This window comes from Cottoperca gobio, chromosome 20 (assembly GCF_900634415.1).
Source record: "Cottoperca gobio chromosome 20, fCotGob3.1, whole genome shotgun sequence".
Lineage (NCBI taxonomy): Eukaryota > Metazoa > Chordata > Actinopteri > Perciformes > Bovichtidae > Cottoperca > Cottoperca gobio.
The window spans coordinates 8,976,534-8,996,094 of record NC_041374.1 but is presented as its reverse complement, the minus strand read 5'-3'; the positions used below and the strand labels follow the sequence as shown (position 1 = coordinate 8,996,094).

At 42.7% G+C, this 19,561-nt stretch overlaps 1 protein-coding gene across 1 annotated transcript; it reads right to left on the bottom strand.

Moving 5' to 3' along the window:
• Window positions 1–4,305: 4,305 nt before the first annotated feature.
• Window positions 4,306–18,585, bottom strand: crispld1a (cysteine-rich secretory protein LCCL domain containing 1a). The gene is given in 16 exon segments (XM_029458271.1): window positions 4,306–5,333; window positions 6,708–6,841; window positions 6,943–7,018; window positions 7,105–7,177; window positions 7,298–7,341; window positions 7,460–7,590; window positions 7,727–7,793; window positions 7,877–7,937; window positions 8,548–8,739; window positions 8,831–8,931; window positions 9,887–10,002; window positions 10,084–10,160; window positions 10,163–10,215; window positions 11,665–11,783; window positions 17,238–17,585; window positions 18,234–18,585. Coding segments are annotated over 15 exon segments (1,557 nt in total). The 5' UTR covers window positions 17,499–17,585; window positions 18,234–18,585; the 3' UTR covers window positions 4,306–5,281.
• Window positions 18,586–19,561: the final 976 nt, after the last annotated feature.

Below are 19,561 nucleotides of genomic sequence, written 5' to 3'. Positions count from 1 at the left end.
ACTTTCCTTCTCTGCCGTGTTTGTTTTTTGGAAAGGCTTTTACATGTGGCCCACATCTGCATCCAGAGCATAAAACTGCTTCACTGACACCATTTATACAGAAACAAATGTCAGTGTTAATGTCTTATGTGTGCAAATTGTTGACTATAAATCATCTGATGTGCAGTTTTTTGTATCTCCCTTCGTAATAAAGCGTTTAAAGATATGTCTGTAGTCCTGCCTGTCACTAGAAGTAAGATGAATGTTTGTTCATCATTGTGTGAGATGCTGTGTACAAGAGGAAGACAAATATGTAGATGGGGAATCTTTGCCAGATGTTCTTCATTGGTTTTCTACTCCCACCTGTGACCAAAATAATCTCGCAGGAACAAAATCTCACATGTTTCTTAATTTCCTATCAAACAAAGCAGCATTTTCTCTCGGAAAGTCTCATTTATTTGTGTTGGACTGAGGAGAAGAGGAAGTATTTGATCTAGTAAAGCCTCTTGCATTCAGCCGGTGCAACAGATTGGGAAAGAGTTGCGTTCATCGTGTAGCTGCTGTAACTTCAGATTCACAATTTTGAATGTGCAACACCACGGCTCACATTACAGATTATAGCATAAGCAATCACGTGAAGGTTACCTTTGGTTTGACAGTACTAGGTCACACTGCTCACACCTCAGTAAAACCTTTGTGAGGTTTTAACAACCTTTTTGTTCATGCTTCACATGAGCAAGAAAAACATGTGCAGAAAAACCAATCTCCAGCAATAGATGGACCCTGATTAATTATGAAGTATGAAGTTGAATATCTTCCAGCAGATTTCACTAACTGAATGGTCTTCAGCACTAATTTGACTGCATGTTATAAGATTTTCAATTTCACTGAAGCAGTTGGGTGGGTTGGTCACAGGAGAGCCAGCTGGTAATGCACGGTTATTATAAATCAAATGTCTAAGATGTGTCAGAGGTTTGTTTTAAAAGCACAGAGGCCTAAAATAACTCAATAATTATATGAGTCACCTTGCCACTCAGGAAAAGCTTATTTTTTCTCCACCAAAGTACCCACTCCATCTTTACAAAAACACATTCACAGTGTGGCTAATGTACATGTAATATTTTTGGACCATGAGGGGAAAAAAACCCACTCCCTGTCATATTTTTGTGTTTTGTTCATCTGCCAAAGTAAAGGTTTGACAAGAAGGAACACAGTCATTACCACTGGCACCCGTAACTTTTCACCTGGGTGCTGACGGCTTCCCTGCTGCATCACTGCTATCTGATTCCATCCAACCGTAGTGGCACAGGCTGCACAGACATAGCACATAAACAAACAGGTGAGCAGCAAAACAATTAAACCTAGATATACAGCAACACACACACAGACATACACTCACACACAGAAGCAGAGGCACATTCACACTGTGTGTGCCTGTCTCCCTCTCCTCAGGTGTATAAGGTCTCTTTGACACAGTCTGCCAGTCTGCTGCCATGCAGCGCCACATTTAGCTCTGCAAGAAGCGCCAGACTGCAGCCGAGCAGAGCACAGTGAGGAGGTTATTAATGGCCTTCCTTATTTTAAACGACAGTGTGAAAACACTGGTGGCACCATGCAGACCCTGCGAGCTGCAAGCTTGTCTTTCATCCCATCTGTCTTCACGCCACTCAGTCTCCTTGGTGCTAATGGGCCTGTGGCTGTAGCTCTAATGCACCCTGGTCTGGCTGGTTGGTCACATATGAAGGCAAACAACAATATGTTGTTATCAACTGATGTGTTGCACCTCAGCATTTTTTAAACTAACAATGTCCAACAATGTTGTAAGACTGTATGTAAGAAGTGGACGTAGTCACTGATTTTGAAGCATGTTGGTCACGAGAGCAGGGACACGAGAGGGGGGAGCTACGTGAGTGAAAAGATTGAAAAAAAACACCCAAATCAGAAAATATTGTGAAGGCGACCTGTCAATCACAAGGTAGCTCCGCCCTAAAGCAGACGCTGCTTTATCGTTTTACCCTAAATGGGACATAATTTACTTTATGAACATCCTGCTGTATTTTAGAAGAAGACTTGAAACTAGGCCATAAACTTGTCAAATGTGAGAAGTAGTTATTTTCTTATAGACTTCTATACAATCAGACTTCTTTTTGCAGCCAGTGGAGTCGCCCCCTGCTGGACATTAGAGAGACTGCAGGTTTAAGGCGCTTCACTTTTCAGAACACAAGGTTTCCGTCTGTATTAAACTGCTGCTGCAAAACTTTATTGCATTTTTTAAAACACTTCTTGTGTGGACAGGATTTTTTTGAAAAAAAGGAAGGATAAAACCCAAACAAAAATACCCGTATGGACTCGGCCTAGAAGTTAAGATGAAGAACTCTGCAGATGGTAGCCCTCATGCTCATGAAGGTGTCAGAGAATCAAAACTTCACACTGTTTTTTTTTTGCCTTCAAGTTCTCTCTCTGCCCTTTCCTCTGTCCCGCACTTTCTCCCTTTCACTATCCTCCTCATCTTCTCGCCTTACATTTTTCTGAGCCCTTGAACGCCACCCATCACCACATCCTGCTGTGAATTTTGACACCTGTCTGATGTATGCCTCTCTTTTCTCTCACAGGACCTGTGGTGCACATGGGCGGCCTATCGCTCACTCTGCAGACCCTTCTCTCGCAGAGCTCGACCAATCACAAGTGATTGGGTTTACTCGAAACGTGGCGTGTCGGATCGTAAATGAGTGTGTGCATGAATGTTTGAGCATGCACACACACGCGTGCTTGAACTTGATGTTTTGTGTGTGCTTTTGGCCAGCTCAATAAAGTAATATAGGTTGTCAACCTCCTGCACACACACACACACACACACACACACACACACACACACACACACACACACACACACACACACACACACACACACACACGGACCAAGGGACAGTAACTAAGTAATATAAGTAAAAGGTCTAAATACTTCTGCACGGTTCATGACCAATAAGTTGTTTTCCACATGTCGTGAGGGTCGGGGTGCATGTAGAATTTACTCTCCCACATGTGCAACTAAATGTGCTAATGCAGATAGATATGTGATTACTAGTCCCTCACATCCCTAAAACTCATAGAAAATTCATTTATGAAGATTTATATTGTGTCACATTGGTGTCACCGGGCCAGTAGCTGTATATTCAAGCCATCATTTAAGATTTAGTAGCGCTTGTCTGGGGAATAACAAAGACTGGCAGCCTAAGTCACAACCTATCGCAGCCCTCCAGACATCATAACACAGCCGGATATGGAGATGGTGGAAGTCATTATGGTATGGTCATCTCGCTCCATTGCTGCTCAGAAGCAAATGAGGAGTGACGACTCCGCTCCCTGGTGACGGACCCTGAGAGGAAAGCTGGGACATTTAAAATCAAACGCTTCCGCTCGCCATGGTTTGAATGAATAACCGGTATGGATATTGGTGAGAGGGGTGACACATCCTGTGAGACTTTGACGTCGGTAGTGCCGGCTTCTCCCTCAAATGGAGCAATGGATCTTGAAGTCCAGGGGATTGGCTTCAGTCTACATCCAACCCACAAAACCTACCACTTCAGTGACTCCCTGAGGCACTTTGATCTTTGGCTCTGCATGCTTATCCATCGGGTTATAGCGGATGTGAAATGACTCATTGCCAATGAGGTTTTAGAGCAGATTGCCAGCTTTAATATGAGGGCATTATGACCCGTATCAGATGAACTGCTCATGGACCGTAGCCTTCTGTGGACGTGGATTCCCATTTTCAAAGTGCCAATATTTGATCATTTTAAGATATGTTATGTAGAAGAAGCTTTTTCCTTTTTACTGACAGGAAATGCTGTCTTTATAAAGTATGCAGCTTCAAATGACTCATCCCAGATTTATCTTTGACTACGCTTGAGGTGAAATTAATCTGAGGCAGCAGTGGTGTTTGAGGTCGGGATAAATCAGCACAAGTTTAGTTAAGATCATGTTACTTACAAGAAATATTCGAGAATGAATATGGAGCACCACCCAATCACCACAACCAGCACACATCTACAGCAGGAAATCCAATACTAACAAGAAGGAGACATTTGTTCATTTCAAAGCTGAATCTTGCATTTCATGGAATAGATGTTTTTTGGGGGAAGCAGCTCTAAAGCAGAGACTTGAAGAAGTGTAACGGCAAGTTGAATTGCAAAACATTAGATATCAATTATGGTAATAAAAGCCGATAATAATAAAATGAGGTTTTTAAGTGGAGTTCAAATGTAAAAATGCATTTTTCACGTTGACTTTAATAAATGACTTTAATAAAGAACTGTGGTGGTTGTAATATTTTATTGCAAAATGGATTTTCCTAACGATCTGAGGTAGGAAAATATATATAATGCAGAGAAACAGTGAGAAAAATTGCTCCATTTATATTGATGCAGCTTAATTAAAAGAAAGCTGGTAAGAATATGAGCAAATATATGTGTTGATTAGAAATCACCATTCCCTTACATGCCGTTGAAATAAAACCGTTGCATAGTATTGCTTCTGTTTATTTATGACAAAGACAGATGCATAGATATGACGTGAAAACATATTTGATGTAGCGACGTCCAGTCAGATGCGATGCATGATGAAGTCCGGCGCTGAGGTTTGTTTAGGAGTGAACTTCCCGACCTGCAGGGAGTTTTAACTAAACCACATTATCTGGAAAAATAACCCATCACACTGGCAATTACAATAACAGTACAAAACATATAGCAGCATCCTTTATGAATCATATTGATATAAAGCAAAATCATATAAAAATAAATGCATAACCATTTGTTCGCCAATCATTAAAAAGTAAAAAATATGACAAGAAACCTCCAGAGCACCAGTAAAAATGTGCCAGACTTAATACAATAACAACGTTGTTCATCCTTAAGTGCCTTTATAATGTTATATCATAGGATTTATATAATCAGTATTCATCAGCTATTTGTTAAAAGGGTAATGGCACGAAGGCAAACAAGTGTAATACTATTTACAAATATGTACAACAAAATATTCAGAGATATTTACAGTTAATAAAATGTCCTGCTAGAGATGACAAATTGAAAACTCAATGCGAGTGAGTGCTGACAGTTTCTCATTGTATGTGTGTGTGTCAGGTTTTCATTGCTAGGTTTACGCTGTCATGGAGACGACCTCCAACCCCTGGAGTGTAGCAAAGCCAGAAACATTTCAGTCATTGAGTTTGACAACAGGGCTTGATTACCGCCTATTCAACAGCCCAAGTGCGCTTTCTGTTTGGTGAAGCCGCCCTGTGGGGCACTCAAATCACAGCGAACACCCGGAACGCCTTCCCTCCAGGGGGGTTTTGAAGGCTGCAGCGAGGAGAGAAAGAAGAGGGAGAGTCAGTGTAGGTGCGGCATGTGTCAGATACAGAACATGTCCCAGCCTTTTACAGAGAGACGTATATGACAGACACACACAAACAGATGGACTTCAGGTTTTTATGGAGAAATGTCCACGTCAGTGTGTTGTCTGACACTCTGATGACAGATAGGACACAAGCAGATAGAGGTCGAGGCTCCCTGAGAAAACATATAAACCAGCCATTTACACAAACACAGGAGACCTTCATGTGTTAATCCAACAAAGACAGATATGTTGTGAAGTTAAAGGGGACAGATAAATGATGAGCAGATACTAACAGACGTCAGGCCTCTCAGCAGAGTGACAAAGATAAATGTGGTGGAGAGAGGCAAGAGAAGAGAGGGGGAGGACAGAATGAGAGAGGGAAGGCCACACAATAAATGAGACTGTTTGTCCTCTACACAGGTCGTGTTATAGTCATTCTGCAGAGCTCAAAACAATCCAAAGTGCACTTTAAAATCTTACTATACAGTATGTGGGTCACTTAAGCTTTACACCGAGGCTGGTACGGACCTGTAACCTTAATGCTGTTGTACATGCTCTCACTTTATTAGCATGAGCAAAGTATTTTCCAAAGCAATCACAAGCTCCCCTCTTTGTTAAAAGTGAAATGTTCTTCAACGAGGACCCATTCTGGAGGAAGACGGTGACAAACATCATTATAACTATCATGGAACAATTGACAGACCAATATCAGAAATAGCAGAAAGTGTCGTGTTCCCCACTATCATTGAGCAACTCTTACTGTATTAAAACAGTTTACATTTTGTACCTGTCCTGGAGACATAATAGAGATCATTTAAAGCTTCCAGTCCAGAATATTCCACCAAGACCATGCTCGGACTATAATGCTGATGCAAAAAAAGGTTGCCTCTATTCTGCATGGCCTGATTTTAACTCATATGCACCCACCATGTTTGGTGAGTAGTGGGAGGAGACTGAGTTTAAATGCATGTTTTGACAAAAAGAATAGGAACAGGTCTTCAGTCCTTCTCCACATGCTTACGTTTATCCACACAATTGGTTGGACTAAGCTAAAAATATCTAAAATGTAACCTTGTATCCCCCTTATATCCCCTTTGTGTGAGATGTCCTCGTCCTCAATGCATATGCTTTGGCTTTTTACTGCTTTGCATTCTGGTTGTCGTTCCTCTTCACTGAGCTTCAGCACGTTAACCCCTTCACTTCAGTTGTAAAACAGAAAGCTGACTGAGGACTTCAGTTCTGTTACAATAGGGCTGATATGTTTTACTGCAAAAGTGAAGATAACTGCACAAGGCAAAATACACATACTACATGCTACTAGATTAAGCATCCCATACCTCTCTGAGAAAATTCCATTTTGGTATGAGGCAACGTAGTGTTTCCGCTTGTCCACCGGCATCACATCGATGTAACCACCCACATTATTCCTGATTACTCCGGCGTGGACCGCTGCTCGGCATATACTGGACTTCTACATCAATATGCAAGAAGAAATGTTGATTCAGTCTCTAAATTCATGAACACAAATTGATTACCCTAGCAGTGAATTCATCTTCAAAAAGAGGGACTTACATCAGAGTATATTCTGGTGCCGATGACTCTGGATATGTGAGGATTCTCCTCCAAACAGTTTCTCGGGCAGTATAACCTAAAAATAGAACAGTTGGAAATGAGTAATGAAGTTACATGAGGCTGCAGAACTAAACGTATGCAGACAGACAGACAGGTTCATACCGTGGACAATGTTTTGCAGGCTTCTGGTACGAACACATCGGTGCAACTGTGGTTTCACATGTGATGGCTTTGACTGTAAGAGAGAATAACAATGCGCGTCAACAAACACAGTTGCAGCAGAGCTTATAATAAGTCATTTCACACAAAATGTTACTTATCTATAATTACAGTGTCACATTATTGTCAAACTAACCTGCTACTCTGGAAACTGTGAAGGAATTAGCACTTAGATATTTCCTGTCAAGAGGAAACACAACATTGACATGAGACTACATTATTTTCACTTACTGGGAGTACATTTTGCCATCAAATATCATCAGCATACAATCATGATGATCTTTGTAATAGGTCTCACCCAAGAGACTGGACTCCGTTCTTGTTGGATTTGATGAAAAAGTCCTTTCTGCCTTGTCTTGTTACATCCATCCATCCTCCGTCATTATCTATGACACCAGCATGTAGACCAGCTCTGCACACGCTGGATTGCTGCAAATGGAATATTGTATTGACAACATAATTTACATTAACGCTGACAGTTGTAAGCATGTGTCTCAGGGACTCTTTGACAGGACACACAGCTGTTAACTGGTTTAATATCTACTACATTATTTGGATTACTCACCATTTCATAGTATACTGTCCCCACTACCTTTCCTGTAGTATCTATGCACCCAGCTGAACACTCGTATCTGTGAAGAGAAAAATAAGGTGAAGTGAACCGTGAACTCCATTTCGTGTTGTTATATTTCATTATATTTCATCTTGACTGTACCTGTTACACGGTGTTCCTTTACACTGATCTCGTAGCTTAGTGTCACAGGTCATAAGCTGAGCTGAAAAACATAAACATGAAGGTCTTTCAGTGCTCGTGCAGGAACCAACCTGCTCTAATGCAGACGACTAGTGACACTCAGTGAGGACTACTGTTGTGATGCTTCAAGAACCAAAGAGAAGAATTCCTGCAACAAGGTTCAGGGTGGTCAGCAGTTCTTGAGGAAGCGTCTCAGCTTACAGGTGCAGGCCCGTTTCACTGCGGAGAGGAAGCCATTTAAAAACCGCATGGAGCCCCTCTCACCCCTCAACCCTTCTCAGCCGGCCAAAAGCAAACACACACCCAGGGGATCATGCTGAAACAGACCTCCCCTCCAAAGAGTGACTTGCAATATTAAGTCTGCTTCAGGAACAGTCAGGGTTAACGAGGGAGATCTTCAAGATAATTTAAGATTGAATTGAAAGAAAATATTTCCGGTCAAGGCGTATTCTTTTGCATTTGTAATATTGCTTATTCAACTCTAAATTCTTTGGTTTTGACACAATTTCTTCTTTTGGGTCGTGTCCTATATTTCTCGCCCCTCTGTGCACCTCCCAACCCGAAACCAGATCCTACACCCCCCATTTTGAGATGAAACTATATCCAGAATAAACAGTTAAATGGCAGCTTACACATCTGCTGCGTGTTGACCACTTCATTCTTCTGCAGGTCCTCTGTGGGGGGCTTGGTAGGGGCTGGAGCGGGGAGACTGGGAGGCTCGGGCTTGGAGGCCCTAGACCGGGGCTTCTGTGGAGCACGGGGGGCCTCTGGCTCGATGAAGTTGTTTTCTTCCATTTCCTCTTGTACAGTGTTGAAGTTGTCATCTTCGAGTAAAGTCACAAAAAGCAGGGTATAGTGAGCATATTGTCCCTCAGGCTTTCTTACTATGTCTTCCTCTGCCCGACACACACATACCTTTGTAGCAGAGGTTGTCCTTGCAGCCTCCTCCGTAGCTGGGAGGACAGGCAGAGCATGGGGTCCCATGTTTGTAAGGTGAGTGCCCCCACCAGTTTCCCCTGTTCAGATCATAGAACAAGCAAGGCTTATTGAACACATACTACTTAAAGGGAACATTCGCCTTTTACGTGGATTTCCAATCAGTATTGATGGTAAATGTAGTTGATTGAAACAATAAATTCCTCACAGCCGGAACATCAGTTCTTCCTGCAGCCAGCGTCGTCATTTGAGACGACAGTGACGTAGTTTAATGTAAGGAAGAACTACAAACAATGTTCAGATCTCTAGTCTCCGCCTCTGGGTAATCAGCCGGTTTGTTCTTGATCAGGGATGGGCAGCCCTCACTTTGTGCGGCCCGCGAGTCAATTTCCAGAAATCAATCTGTCGGAGCTCCGCAAGCCTGGTGCATTCACATTCCCTCCTCCCCTCTGTTTCGCTCACACACCCACACACACACGTGCAGAGTGGTGGAAAGGAAAGGAGAGAACTAGCACCGTCCCGTCGCAACAATTATGTTTTTTATAATCAAAGTGGCCCTCTGGTAGTGAGGACACATTGTTTGTGGCCCTCACTATCTTCAAAGTTGCCCATCCCTATTCTAGATGCTGCTCAAAAACAGAACTTCCTTGTTCTCTTCGCTGGTATTGCAAACTAGCCACATTCCCAACAGTGAAAATGGCATCCCAAATATGAGTGCAGAGGATGTTATGGACGAGGAAACATTTCACAGTGTTGAGCGTGTGAGTGAGTCTGAGGCTGTGACTGCACAGAGAATATGGCTGTCTGGGACCCTGGGCGTCAGAGGGTCGCATGCAATAAATCCTGGTACATGGAGGCCCTGCTGGCGCATGACTACATTGATTATCAACACTGATTGGACATCCACATAAAAGGTGGCAAATGTTCTCCTCCTTTGTGTGTGACGTTGAAAGAAACGTTGATTATGAAAGATTATGAATTCAACCTGTATATCCGTCATGCAGCTGTGAAAAACATTTAAACAAATATGCTTACTTTGGCGAATAGTTGCAGACAAGATAGACGGCTTTGGCCCAAATCTGTCCCCACACATTCATGTTGTAACACATGTTGATGGCACAGCCAATCCGACTGCTGGTGGCCCACACCAGCTGCAAAACAATGACGAGGCAGACCATGAAAACCTGATTACATCTACAGATGTAACTGGTTAATGGTGCGATCCTATCTACCTGTGTATAATGAGTACAAACAGGGCCGGAGCATCTGAAGGGGCAGTAAGGGTTACACTCCTGAGGGTAAGGGAAGAGTAGTCTTTCACTTCATCGTACCAGGCCTGCACATGGAACGTGGGTGGACGATGCCTGGAGAGATAAGGAAGAACCTTTGATGACAATGTTCAAGAAAAACATTTATATTATCTTGTGTTTCTTTTGGTTATGGTTAGGACGGGTTATGGGCCCCTGAGCACAGACATGTAGGAGGTCAAGACCCCCAAACTCAAAGAGTCTTCTCTTTGTTTCCCTATTGCATTTAATTTGGGTCACTTTATGTCTCTTTATAGTCATTTTGTCACATCATTGTGATTGTTTTGCATTTATTTTTAATAATTGTGCATCTCTTTGTAGTAAGTGTGGGTCTCTGTGGTGGTTTTACATCTATCTTTAGTCATTTGGCTGCTCTGTGATCATTTTGTGGTTGTTTTGTATCTATTTTTAGTCATTTAAATGGTCTCCTTTTGTTCCATGTTCCATCTCCTTGTAGTTTTTGGTCATTTTGTGATTTTTTTCAGTGACATTTTGTCCCTGGCCCGGTATCCTGGAGGCCCCTTCAGTCATCTATCCGTGAGAGTTGCTTACTGCAGGTCCTCGTTCCAGAACCTATATGCATGATCCCATACAGTTTATTATTTGAAAACTAAGCGACTCTGGGAAAAGATGCACGAGAATCAACCATTAACAAAAACACTACATTTATAAAAATGTTCTTTAGTTTTGAGACACAGATGGGAGCTGAGAGAGCAACATACCGTGAACACGTCTTAACTTGACTCAAGACCCTTTTAAAAGATAAAGTACTTTGCACTACACTCAGCTACTGTACACAGCACATGCAGTTACCATCTGTAGTTAGCACCCATCGGCAATGTAAACACATCTGCTGCCATCTTTTAGCAGAACATTTGTGCTCTCTGAATAAATTGCAGTCACAAAGGAGTGACACTGATTCGGCACCAGGTGTTGCTAGTTAATCTGATTAGAATCAAGCGCACGTCTTGACTGTGAAGTGATGTGATTAGATGTGGAACAAAAGCCTCTTATGTGAAGCTCTGCTGTTTTCAGATGCTCGATGGGGGACGGAGAGAACAAGTGAACAAGCAAGTGAACAAATGTAGCAAATTCATAACAATATGTCCTCCGTATAAACATGTTTGTGTTGGCACGGAACCGTTTGAAGCTTCATTCATAACATTGACAATCTAAATCAACATGAGAAAACTGAGCAGCTTCTTTATCTCTCTGCATGTTAAGCTTTGTGCTAAACTAAAGCATTAAATATTGTTTGATTAATCCGTACACAAATAGAAATGTAAGAAATTGGTCATGGCAAGCCAGCTAGCTAGCAGTGGAGCTGAACTAAAGCTTAGTAATTAACACATTATCATGTTTATTTAACACATTGAGGTTTTACGAGGAGCGTAAACTTCACTTGGCAGTCGCTCACTAGAATAAATGTAAAATGTTTTTATCATGGCAGTTTCTACCCTCGAAATTTGATAACGTCTTTACATACAGACACTAACTGTAGTTTACCTTCCCCAGTGTGCTCCCAGGTTCTGTCCGATCTGTGGCAGGAGGCTGGCAGGGCCGTGCTCCCACAGGCAGGTCTCGGCCCACTCCTCTGCCGTACGCTCCAGCTCTGTGTCCCACACCTGTACGGGACATGAGATGGAAGAAAAAATATGAAGTTTTCTGCCTTCATTTGATAACAAGTGGAAGTAAAGCGCCCCAGTGCACCTCAAAGCTGCTTCCGGGGCTCGTTCAGCTGTCAGTGACGTGAGGTCTTCAAACACGTACTGAACAAGGATTACTTTTCACACGTCATAATAAGTAATAGGGACTCGGAGCTGCTATGGTTAAGTAAGTGCACTCATCTCTAAACTAAGTGCAGCACTATGTTGACGTGTTGCTGCTTTTTCACTCTCTTATTGCTGCTCAGCTAATTTCCCCCAGATGGGGTTTCCCGTAGGATGGGGTGTTATTCAAAAAATGCAAAAGCTGTTTTTCCTTAAGTAATACCTTCCATATGTCTGGTGAGATGTGTGGGTGCAAGCTTTTGTTTCACTGCCTCTCTCTAAGTTGCCCTCTCAGTTAAGTTTGGCTCTGGTTGGATACTAAGGGATCATATTCACATTCTGGGGTTTTCTGGGAATGCAAAGAGCGTCCTTCCTCTCCGCTGACCTACATTCTACCAAGTAAAAACCGTTAGAATAACAGCAGCTGTAATTCCTCCGAAGGACGCTGCATGTTGCTTTAATTGCACACCTTCACTTTCACCTTCAGTGTGGGGAAAGTCAATTAGTTATGGTTTGTGTGCATATGCCAGAGGAGGTGTCACAAGTTTTCACATTTCACACATCAGGCTCTGGAAGTCATAGCTTACCCTCACTGAAATCTCATCCATTAACAGACACTAAAATAACTCCCTCGCTTCCACCGCAGCCTCCTTCCCCGTCGCCCATCAGCCACTCAGTCCCACCAGAGACAACTGCTGTTCTCTGCATTACTCCCAAAACACAAACCTACCTAACAACAGGATGTCTGGCAGCGCCGCAAATTAACTCTTAACACTTAACCAGCTCTTTCTGGGAATCCAGCGAGATGTTGAGAGGATGTATTTGTTCAAATCAACAACGCCATGGTAATATTGGCCGACTCTTCTCTGTCAGATTTCAACACAAAGCCTTGTAGAAATGTTACGCAAGTAGCATATAGAACAAATAAACTGTTGAAGGTGTGGAGTATATTTTTCATTTAGCTCTACACGTGCAGAGAGGGGGCGTATCGGTGTTACAGCAACATCACCTGCCTGCGCTCCGTCTTGCACAATAAGGCCAAACGATGAGTGACAGACCGCGGGGCTAAAACAGGAAGGAGAACTTGTTTACCTGAAACTCTATCTCTGCTCAGAAATGACCTCTGCTGGCAGTGAGCTGCAAATAAATGTCAGTATTGTCATATCTGTTTGCTTTCCCCCCTCTAGTTCTCTCTCTTTGCCTGGACGATAGCTTACGACGCAGACACATTGAAGAGCTTTAAGGTCATCGTCAGATGTGGAAAAATGCACCAGGAAGCTATTATCAACGCCATTTTCCCCTTCGATTTCCTCGACAAGTGACCTCCTCGCACGAAGAAATAATCAATGTTTGCACTGATAAGCAGACTGAAACACATCACATTGAGTTGTGGTAACTGCTGAACAATCTGCAAGCGGGGTCAACACAATGTTATTGAGCATTAATTAACGGTTATGGGTCTGAAAATGTTTAACTGTGGCCACAAATAACGTTAAATACACGCAGCACCCTTCCAGCTGAGGAAGTCATTCCTCCGTCCTCAAACTCTTGCAGAGGACGCAGGCTCAGAAAGTGTCGACCGAGACATTTATTCTTCAGCTGTTGAATCTGTTGCAGCCGGCTTGTCAAGCTGCTGTTGTTTGCACAGTTAGCCCAGCAGGGGAGGCCTCGTAACCAAATCCACCCTCCCCACCCGCCCTGACCGCACTTCTGCTCGGGGCCCGTAAAGAAAAACACCTCCCCTGCTTAAGTCTTTCAGCACAGTGCACACAGCATTGTGTATTTCGCTTAACACTTCATTAGCGGCCAGATTTCTGTTTTTTTTTACTTTAGGTCATCTGGTTGCAGTCCAAAGAGGACAGAGGTGTACTTCCTTTGCAAGTTTCGGTTTCCTGTTCAAAATCGATGGTGCATTAAAAAAAGAAAACAGCAAGGGGAAGATATGGGGATTGGAGAAAGATGGAGGAGAAGATGGTGTGAGAGAGAAGACAGGGGAAAGTGATCAATAGTTAAATCATCTGCACAAACTACTACTAACATTTCCCACAGCAGTATAGAGCATGCAGCTCTTTTAGTGCAGCACATTCCAGCCCAGACCAGTGTCTGAACCATTATCTCCCTTCACATGTAATAACAGGAACATGACCGGAACACTGTAGCCAATCATTATAGATAAACAGGAAACGTTCTCGGGCACCAGAAGTGAGCCACACAGGTAAATGGTCGGCTTCTCCTCTGCTCCTCTCGGGCGTAAAGCTTCACAGATATTTGTGCGGTCATTGGAATTTGCTAATTTAATCTACATGTGCTTTGCATCACTGCAAAGTTTTACCACCACGCTCCCTGAAGTATTCCTGGAAGGTGCTTATTGCAGGCCATTCTCTATAAACTCATTTGGAGCAAGAGCGTTTTCATTCTTGGCATTGTGGGCACTGGACTCCCACAAGGAGACAGTTTGTGATATCCGTGGACAGGATGCAGTGAGGGTGTGCAGCTTTGAGACATTAGGGTGGCATCTTTGCTATTTTGGGATCGTCCTTTTGGCTTCACTGGAGCGCAACCTTCGATGTGGACGGGAGAACTCTTAGGAGCTGCAGGACGTTATTCAGGAGGACCTACTTTGTGTTTCGGACGTGTTTTCAGCGATTGTTTTGGATCCAGACTCACGGGAGAAATTAAATCTCCCAGCTGGCCTGAGAGCTCTGAAAATAGTAAATAAAAGACCTTTTAGACAATTTCATTCATCTAAACTAGTTTCTAGAGATGTCGGCCTTCTGTCTAATATAAAGGAACTAGATTCACTTCACTTGTGGGGCTCAAAGCGCCAAAACAAATAATAAAATACATTTGAAAAACTCGTTTTTTTTCAAGATAATCCACAGACTTTCATTTAGAATCTTGATTATTTTATAATTTTATCATCATGTTTTCAAGAAAGGAACACTGCAAACAATCGTTAAATAGCACTAAATGTAAGAGGGAATATATTTAACCATCCCTTTATCAGCTGTTCTACATGCTTGTCCACATTCCCATAATTAAAGATATTAGTAAAGTTAATTCAATCCTATTTAACAGTCTAGACCTTAATTATTGTCTGATTGGACGACCACATTATCCAGCAATGAATTAAAACAGCCGTTGCCTGCAGCACATCTCTGACTCATCCCGAACAGAAAACTGTCGATGAAGCTTTATTTTAAACCACTAACGTCACCTCAACCTCAGACCCGAGTGCAGCCAAGTCAAACATCAAGGCAGGGGGGGGCCTTTCTCCCACGATGCCATCTGTCTGTCTGCAGTGCTTCAAACACTGACACCTCTCTGTTTATACCTGTGGGTCAACATTTGAGTGAGGGGCAGAGCCGTTGACCCTCCTACTGAAGGTGCATTGAAGCTTTGTGGATCGCTACAGAGTGTGAATGCTGATCCAGGGAATTTTTTGGGGCTTCTGTGTTGGAAAATGACAGAATGGGAACGGAGCCACGGGGATATATGAGAGAGAGAGAGAGAGAGAGAGAGAGAGAGAGAGAGAGAGAGAGAGAGAGAGAGAGAGAGAGAGAGAGAGAGAGAGAGAGAGAGAGAGAGAGCTCTGAGTCTCTGAGTCTCTGAGATGATTGCCACAGAGGGTCAGCCGGGTTACGGTTTAATACAATGGCAGACAATAACAGAGCTGATGGGCAAATGGCTGTGTGTGTGTATCTGCATGCATGAGTGTGTAGGGAGAGCAGGGGAGCATGTCTATGAAGTCTTCCAGTGCAGTGAAGCTGTGAGGTTTGTGAAAGGTGACAGCAGTTCAACACAGATCAAAGGAAAATCTGAGAAATGTGGAGCCCTTTCAAAATAAAGCGCAGAAAATCCACTTTACATGTGACCTGAACAGTTTCTTACCTGGAAGATATTGACATCTACAGAACTTCAAATGAGATAATCGTCGTCTCTTTTTACTTTGTTTCCAAATGTCTCCATCTTTCTTTTACTTCCCCTCACCTCCTCATCTTTCTTCAAATTATTTTTACACTTTTTAAATCACTTTTTAAATCACATCACCTCGATGTGAAACACTCCATCATTTTAACACTTCTATTTTTATTTACCTGCTGTATTCCATGCTAGCTTTCACTCTTTTTTTCCTCACCTCAAATCCTCCTGTTGCCTGCCTCTCCATATTTCACCCCTGGGTGCCCCTGCAGCTAAAACATTTTTTTAAAAAGCCCAGCCGACTGTAACAGGAGACAGTAGAAAGCTGCTGGCTCAGCATTTCTCCACTAGAGTGTGCTTCTACCAGAAGCCGGCCAGGCAGAGTGCTGCTTTCACACACGTACATGTACACACACACACACACACACACACACACACACACACAAGTCCAACCTCTCAATTATACAATTACACAGTCCAGCAATCGCCCCCAGCAGGAACTGTTTATTTGCCTTTACCACAGAATAATACTGCCTTTTGTTCCGCAGCTCTTTAAGTGGAGATGAAAGGATGATAAAACCTCATTACTTTCTGCACACTGTATTGATTCTTAACCTCCTAAAGTACTGTTGGTGGCAATGCACTGTGGCGGTCAAGCAGTGCTTACAGTGTATTTGGAAAAGTTCCAGATCTGTGGCGCACTGACTTTTAGAAGGTGTGTGTGTGTGTGTGTTTAGTGGGGGGTAGACAGCTGGTAAAACAAGCCCCGGTGCCGTGCTCTGATTCTAATTGCACTGTGAAAAGTGATCTGGCGCTGTACACACACGTGATGGCTAAAGGATAAAGTCAAACAAATCTCTTAGCATGAGTTTTTAAAAAAACGCAGTAGTAATGTGATCATTGGCAAGTTGGTGGAATTCTTTTCTTCTGGCAAAACAACCAAAGTCCCATAGTGTGTGTGTGTGTGTGTGTGTGTGTGTGTGTGTGTCTGTGTGGAGGTTGGGGCGGGGGGCGGGGGGGCATGTTTGAAGGTGCTTAGATGCTGGCATGCTGCTTGTGTGTGAGCCAAGAGGCACCAGTGCCAGCCGGTCTGGTGACTGGGTCAGTTTGCTAAGCTATGTGATCCACAAGTGTGCAAGACTCTTATGGAGTTCAGAACGGGGTCGAAGCATTTTAATATATAAACTGCATGAGGTATTAAATGCACTAGAGCTGTCTTCAACTAAAGAAATTCTTGCACAACTAACTGTGCAAACTTGAGTTTTTCAACAAAGCACCACTTTGAGTCACGTGTTCACCAGAGATGTCGACTCAGAGCAAAAAGACTAAGAGTGTAACCCTACAATGCATTCCTCCAGAATCAATCCCATCCTCCCTCCAGCCACCTACCATGTACTCCATGTTGGAAGAAGGAGGGTAAACTTGGCCTCGGAGCTTGTTGTGAAGGTCCAGGACGAGCTGAGCGTCGCTGTCGGTGATGGCCCTCTTCCCTCTCTGCTTGGCCTCCCACCAGTCCCCCTCCTCGTCCAGATACTTGTCCAGAATCTGCTCCCAGCCCGTGGAGTTTGGAAGCATCACCATGGAAGTGGCCGTCTGGAGCAGCAGGAGCAGGGAGACGCCCCTCAGCCAGCATGGAGAGACATGCCTCATCCTGGACAAGAGCTGCAGACAGTGACGGTGGATGTGGTGAGACGGGGGACAGCACAGACAGACGCTCTTCTTCGTCTCCAGTGTGAGCTGGCAAAGCAGCCGAGAGGAGAGAGAAAAACAGGATTATTGGAGGATTGGAATCAAATGTTCTGTATCAAATTTGCTGAGTAACTTGGGTCAATATTGAACTTGGTGAAGACGGAGCGTTGGCTTGCAGATACTTGGTTTGGTGCTGTGCCACGGATAATCTCATGGAGTTCACTGAAGTGTGGATTAGACAAATCTCACTGGTGTTGAGCTTTCTTGGAGATTTTAATTTACAACTATTATCATCACTTTTCTTTCCTTTATTAGTTAAACTCATAGTTAAAATGTATAAATGTGGCAGGATGAATGAAACAAGTGACGAAACACGTGCTTTTTCCTGTAAATACCTGCATTAAAGTAATTTAAAAAAGGATTTTACAACTTCTTTCCTAAATAAAAAAGAAATACTGCAGTTCAGAATCACATTAAGCAGTACTAATAAATGCAGTTTATTGCACAAAAATGATGCACAATGTAACTAATGCATTAACAATACTGTGTTACACATATATTCTCAGTGGCTGCATGCTGCAATGCTGACAGCTGGTATAACGTGCCAATACCTAATGGAAAACGTGAAGAACAGTAATGCATATTGAAACTGAAACACAGTGGTGTGATTTAATGTAGACTTTGGATATAATTTACCTTTAATGGATTGGAATACAGCCCGCTCTTTGAGATCCTGGCACAGAGAAAACTTCAGCAGCAAGAAGAAGAAGAAGAAAAAGTCCGGCTTCAAAGTGCAGAGCTCAGGTGGAGCTGCGAGGACTGTCGCTGGCTGCCATGTGACATAAATCACAGATGTGATGAGGTCGCTCACTCTGTTTCAATAAAAACCTGAGAGTGGCTCTTTCTTCTTTCGGGATTCTTGCACCAAAGCCGCTAAAGCATCACTTATCCACATTTTATCCTCAATTTGGCTGCGCTCTGACAGTGCCGCCCCTGACCACGCCTCTCCAAGAGGCTGGAAACAGCCCCCTCCACCCTCGTGCCAAGACCTCCGTCCTCGTGCGTGCGTGTCTCATACGCAGGAACTTTTCTCTCTCTAATGTTGTACATGTGAAACTCTAAAACGCACAGAAAGTCTCTATTAGCCAGCAAAAACACACAAGTCTGTAATATTCTTGCAGATACTTTTATTGTTTACTGTACTTAACTTAACAGCGATCTTATTGGTCAGAGGTGGAGGAAGTACTGATACTGTATTAATACTCTGAAGTCTGAAAATAAAAATGTTCCTAAAAATATGTAAGTATAATCAGGAAAATGTATTTAAAGTACTCAAAGTCAAAGTAGCCTCCTCAATTTATAAGAACTTCACCATTATTATAGAATAAGTTAAAGTTATTAAATGGAAAAGCTGCAAATCTTCACATTTGTGAAGCTCGAACCATAACTATATGTCTTTGTATTTTCTTTTAGATGATTTAAACAATTATCAAAATAGTTTCTGTCAACACACTAATCATTTCAGCTGTAATATATATATATATATATATATATATATATATATATATATATATATATATATATATATATATATATATATATATATATATATATATATATATATAAATGTAGTGGAGTAGAAATAGAAAGTGGCCTGGAAAGAAAATACTCAAGTACCTCAAATGTGTACTTAAATTCCCCCACTATTGTACTTAAATAAGATTCCTTGCCAGTTGATCCTCAAACAGTAACATTACAGTTGTTGACTGAACTCTTACCTGGTGACTGGCTTTGGTAAAAAAAACTAAAAAGTATTAATGTAAAGCAGATCTGCTCCTCTGTGGGTCTTCCCGCCGCAGTGGCCCCCTCCTCCTGAGTGTAACTGTTCACAGGTGACTCCTTCAGGGGGATTAAAACACAAACCAACTCTCTGTTAATACTTGTCGTCACCTTTTCCTCTCCCGCTGCAATACGCTTCAGATTCCATAATGGAAACAGGTTTAGTCTTTTGTCATCTGGACATT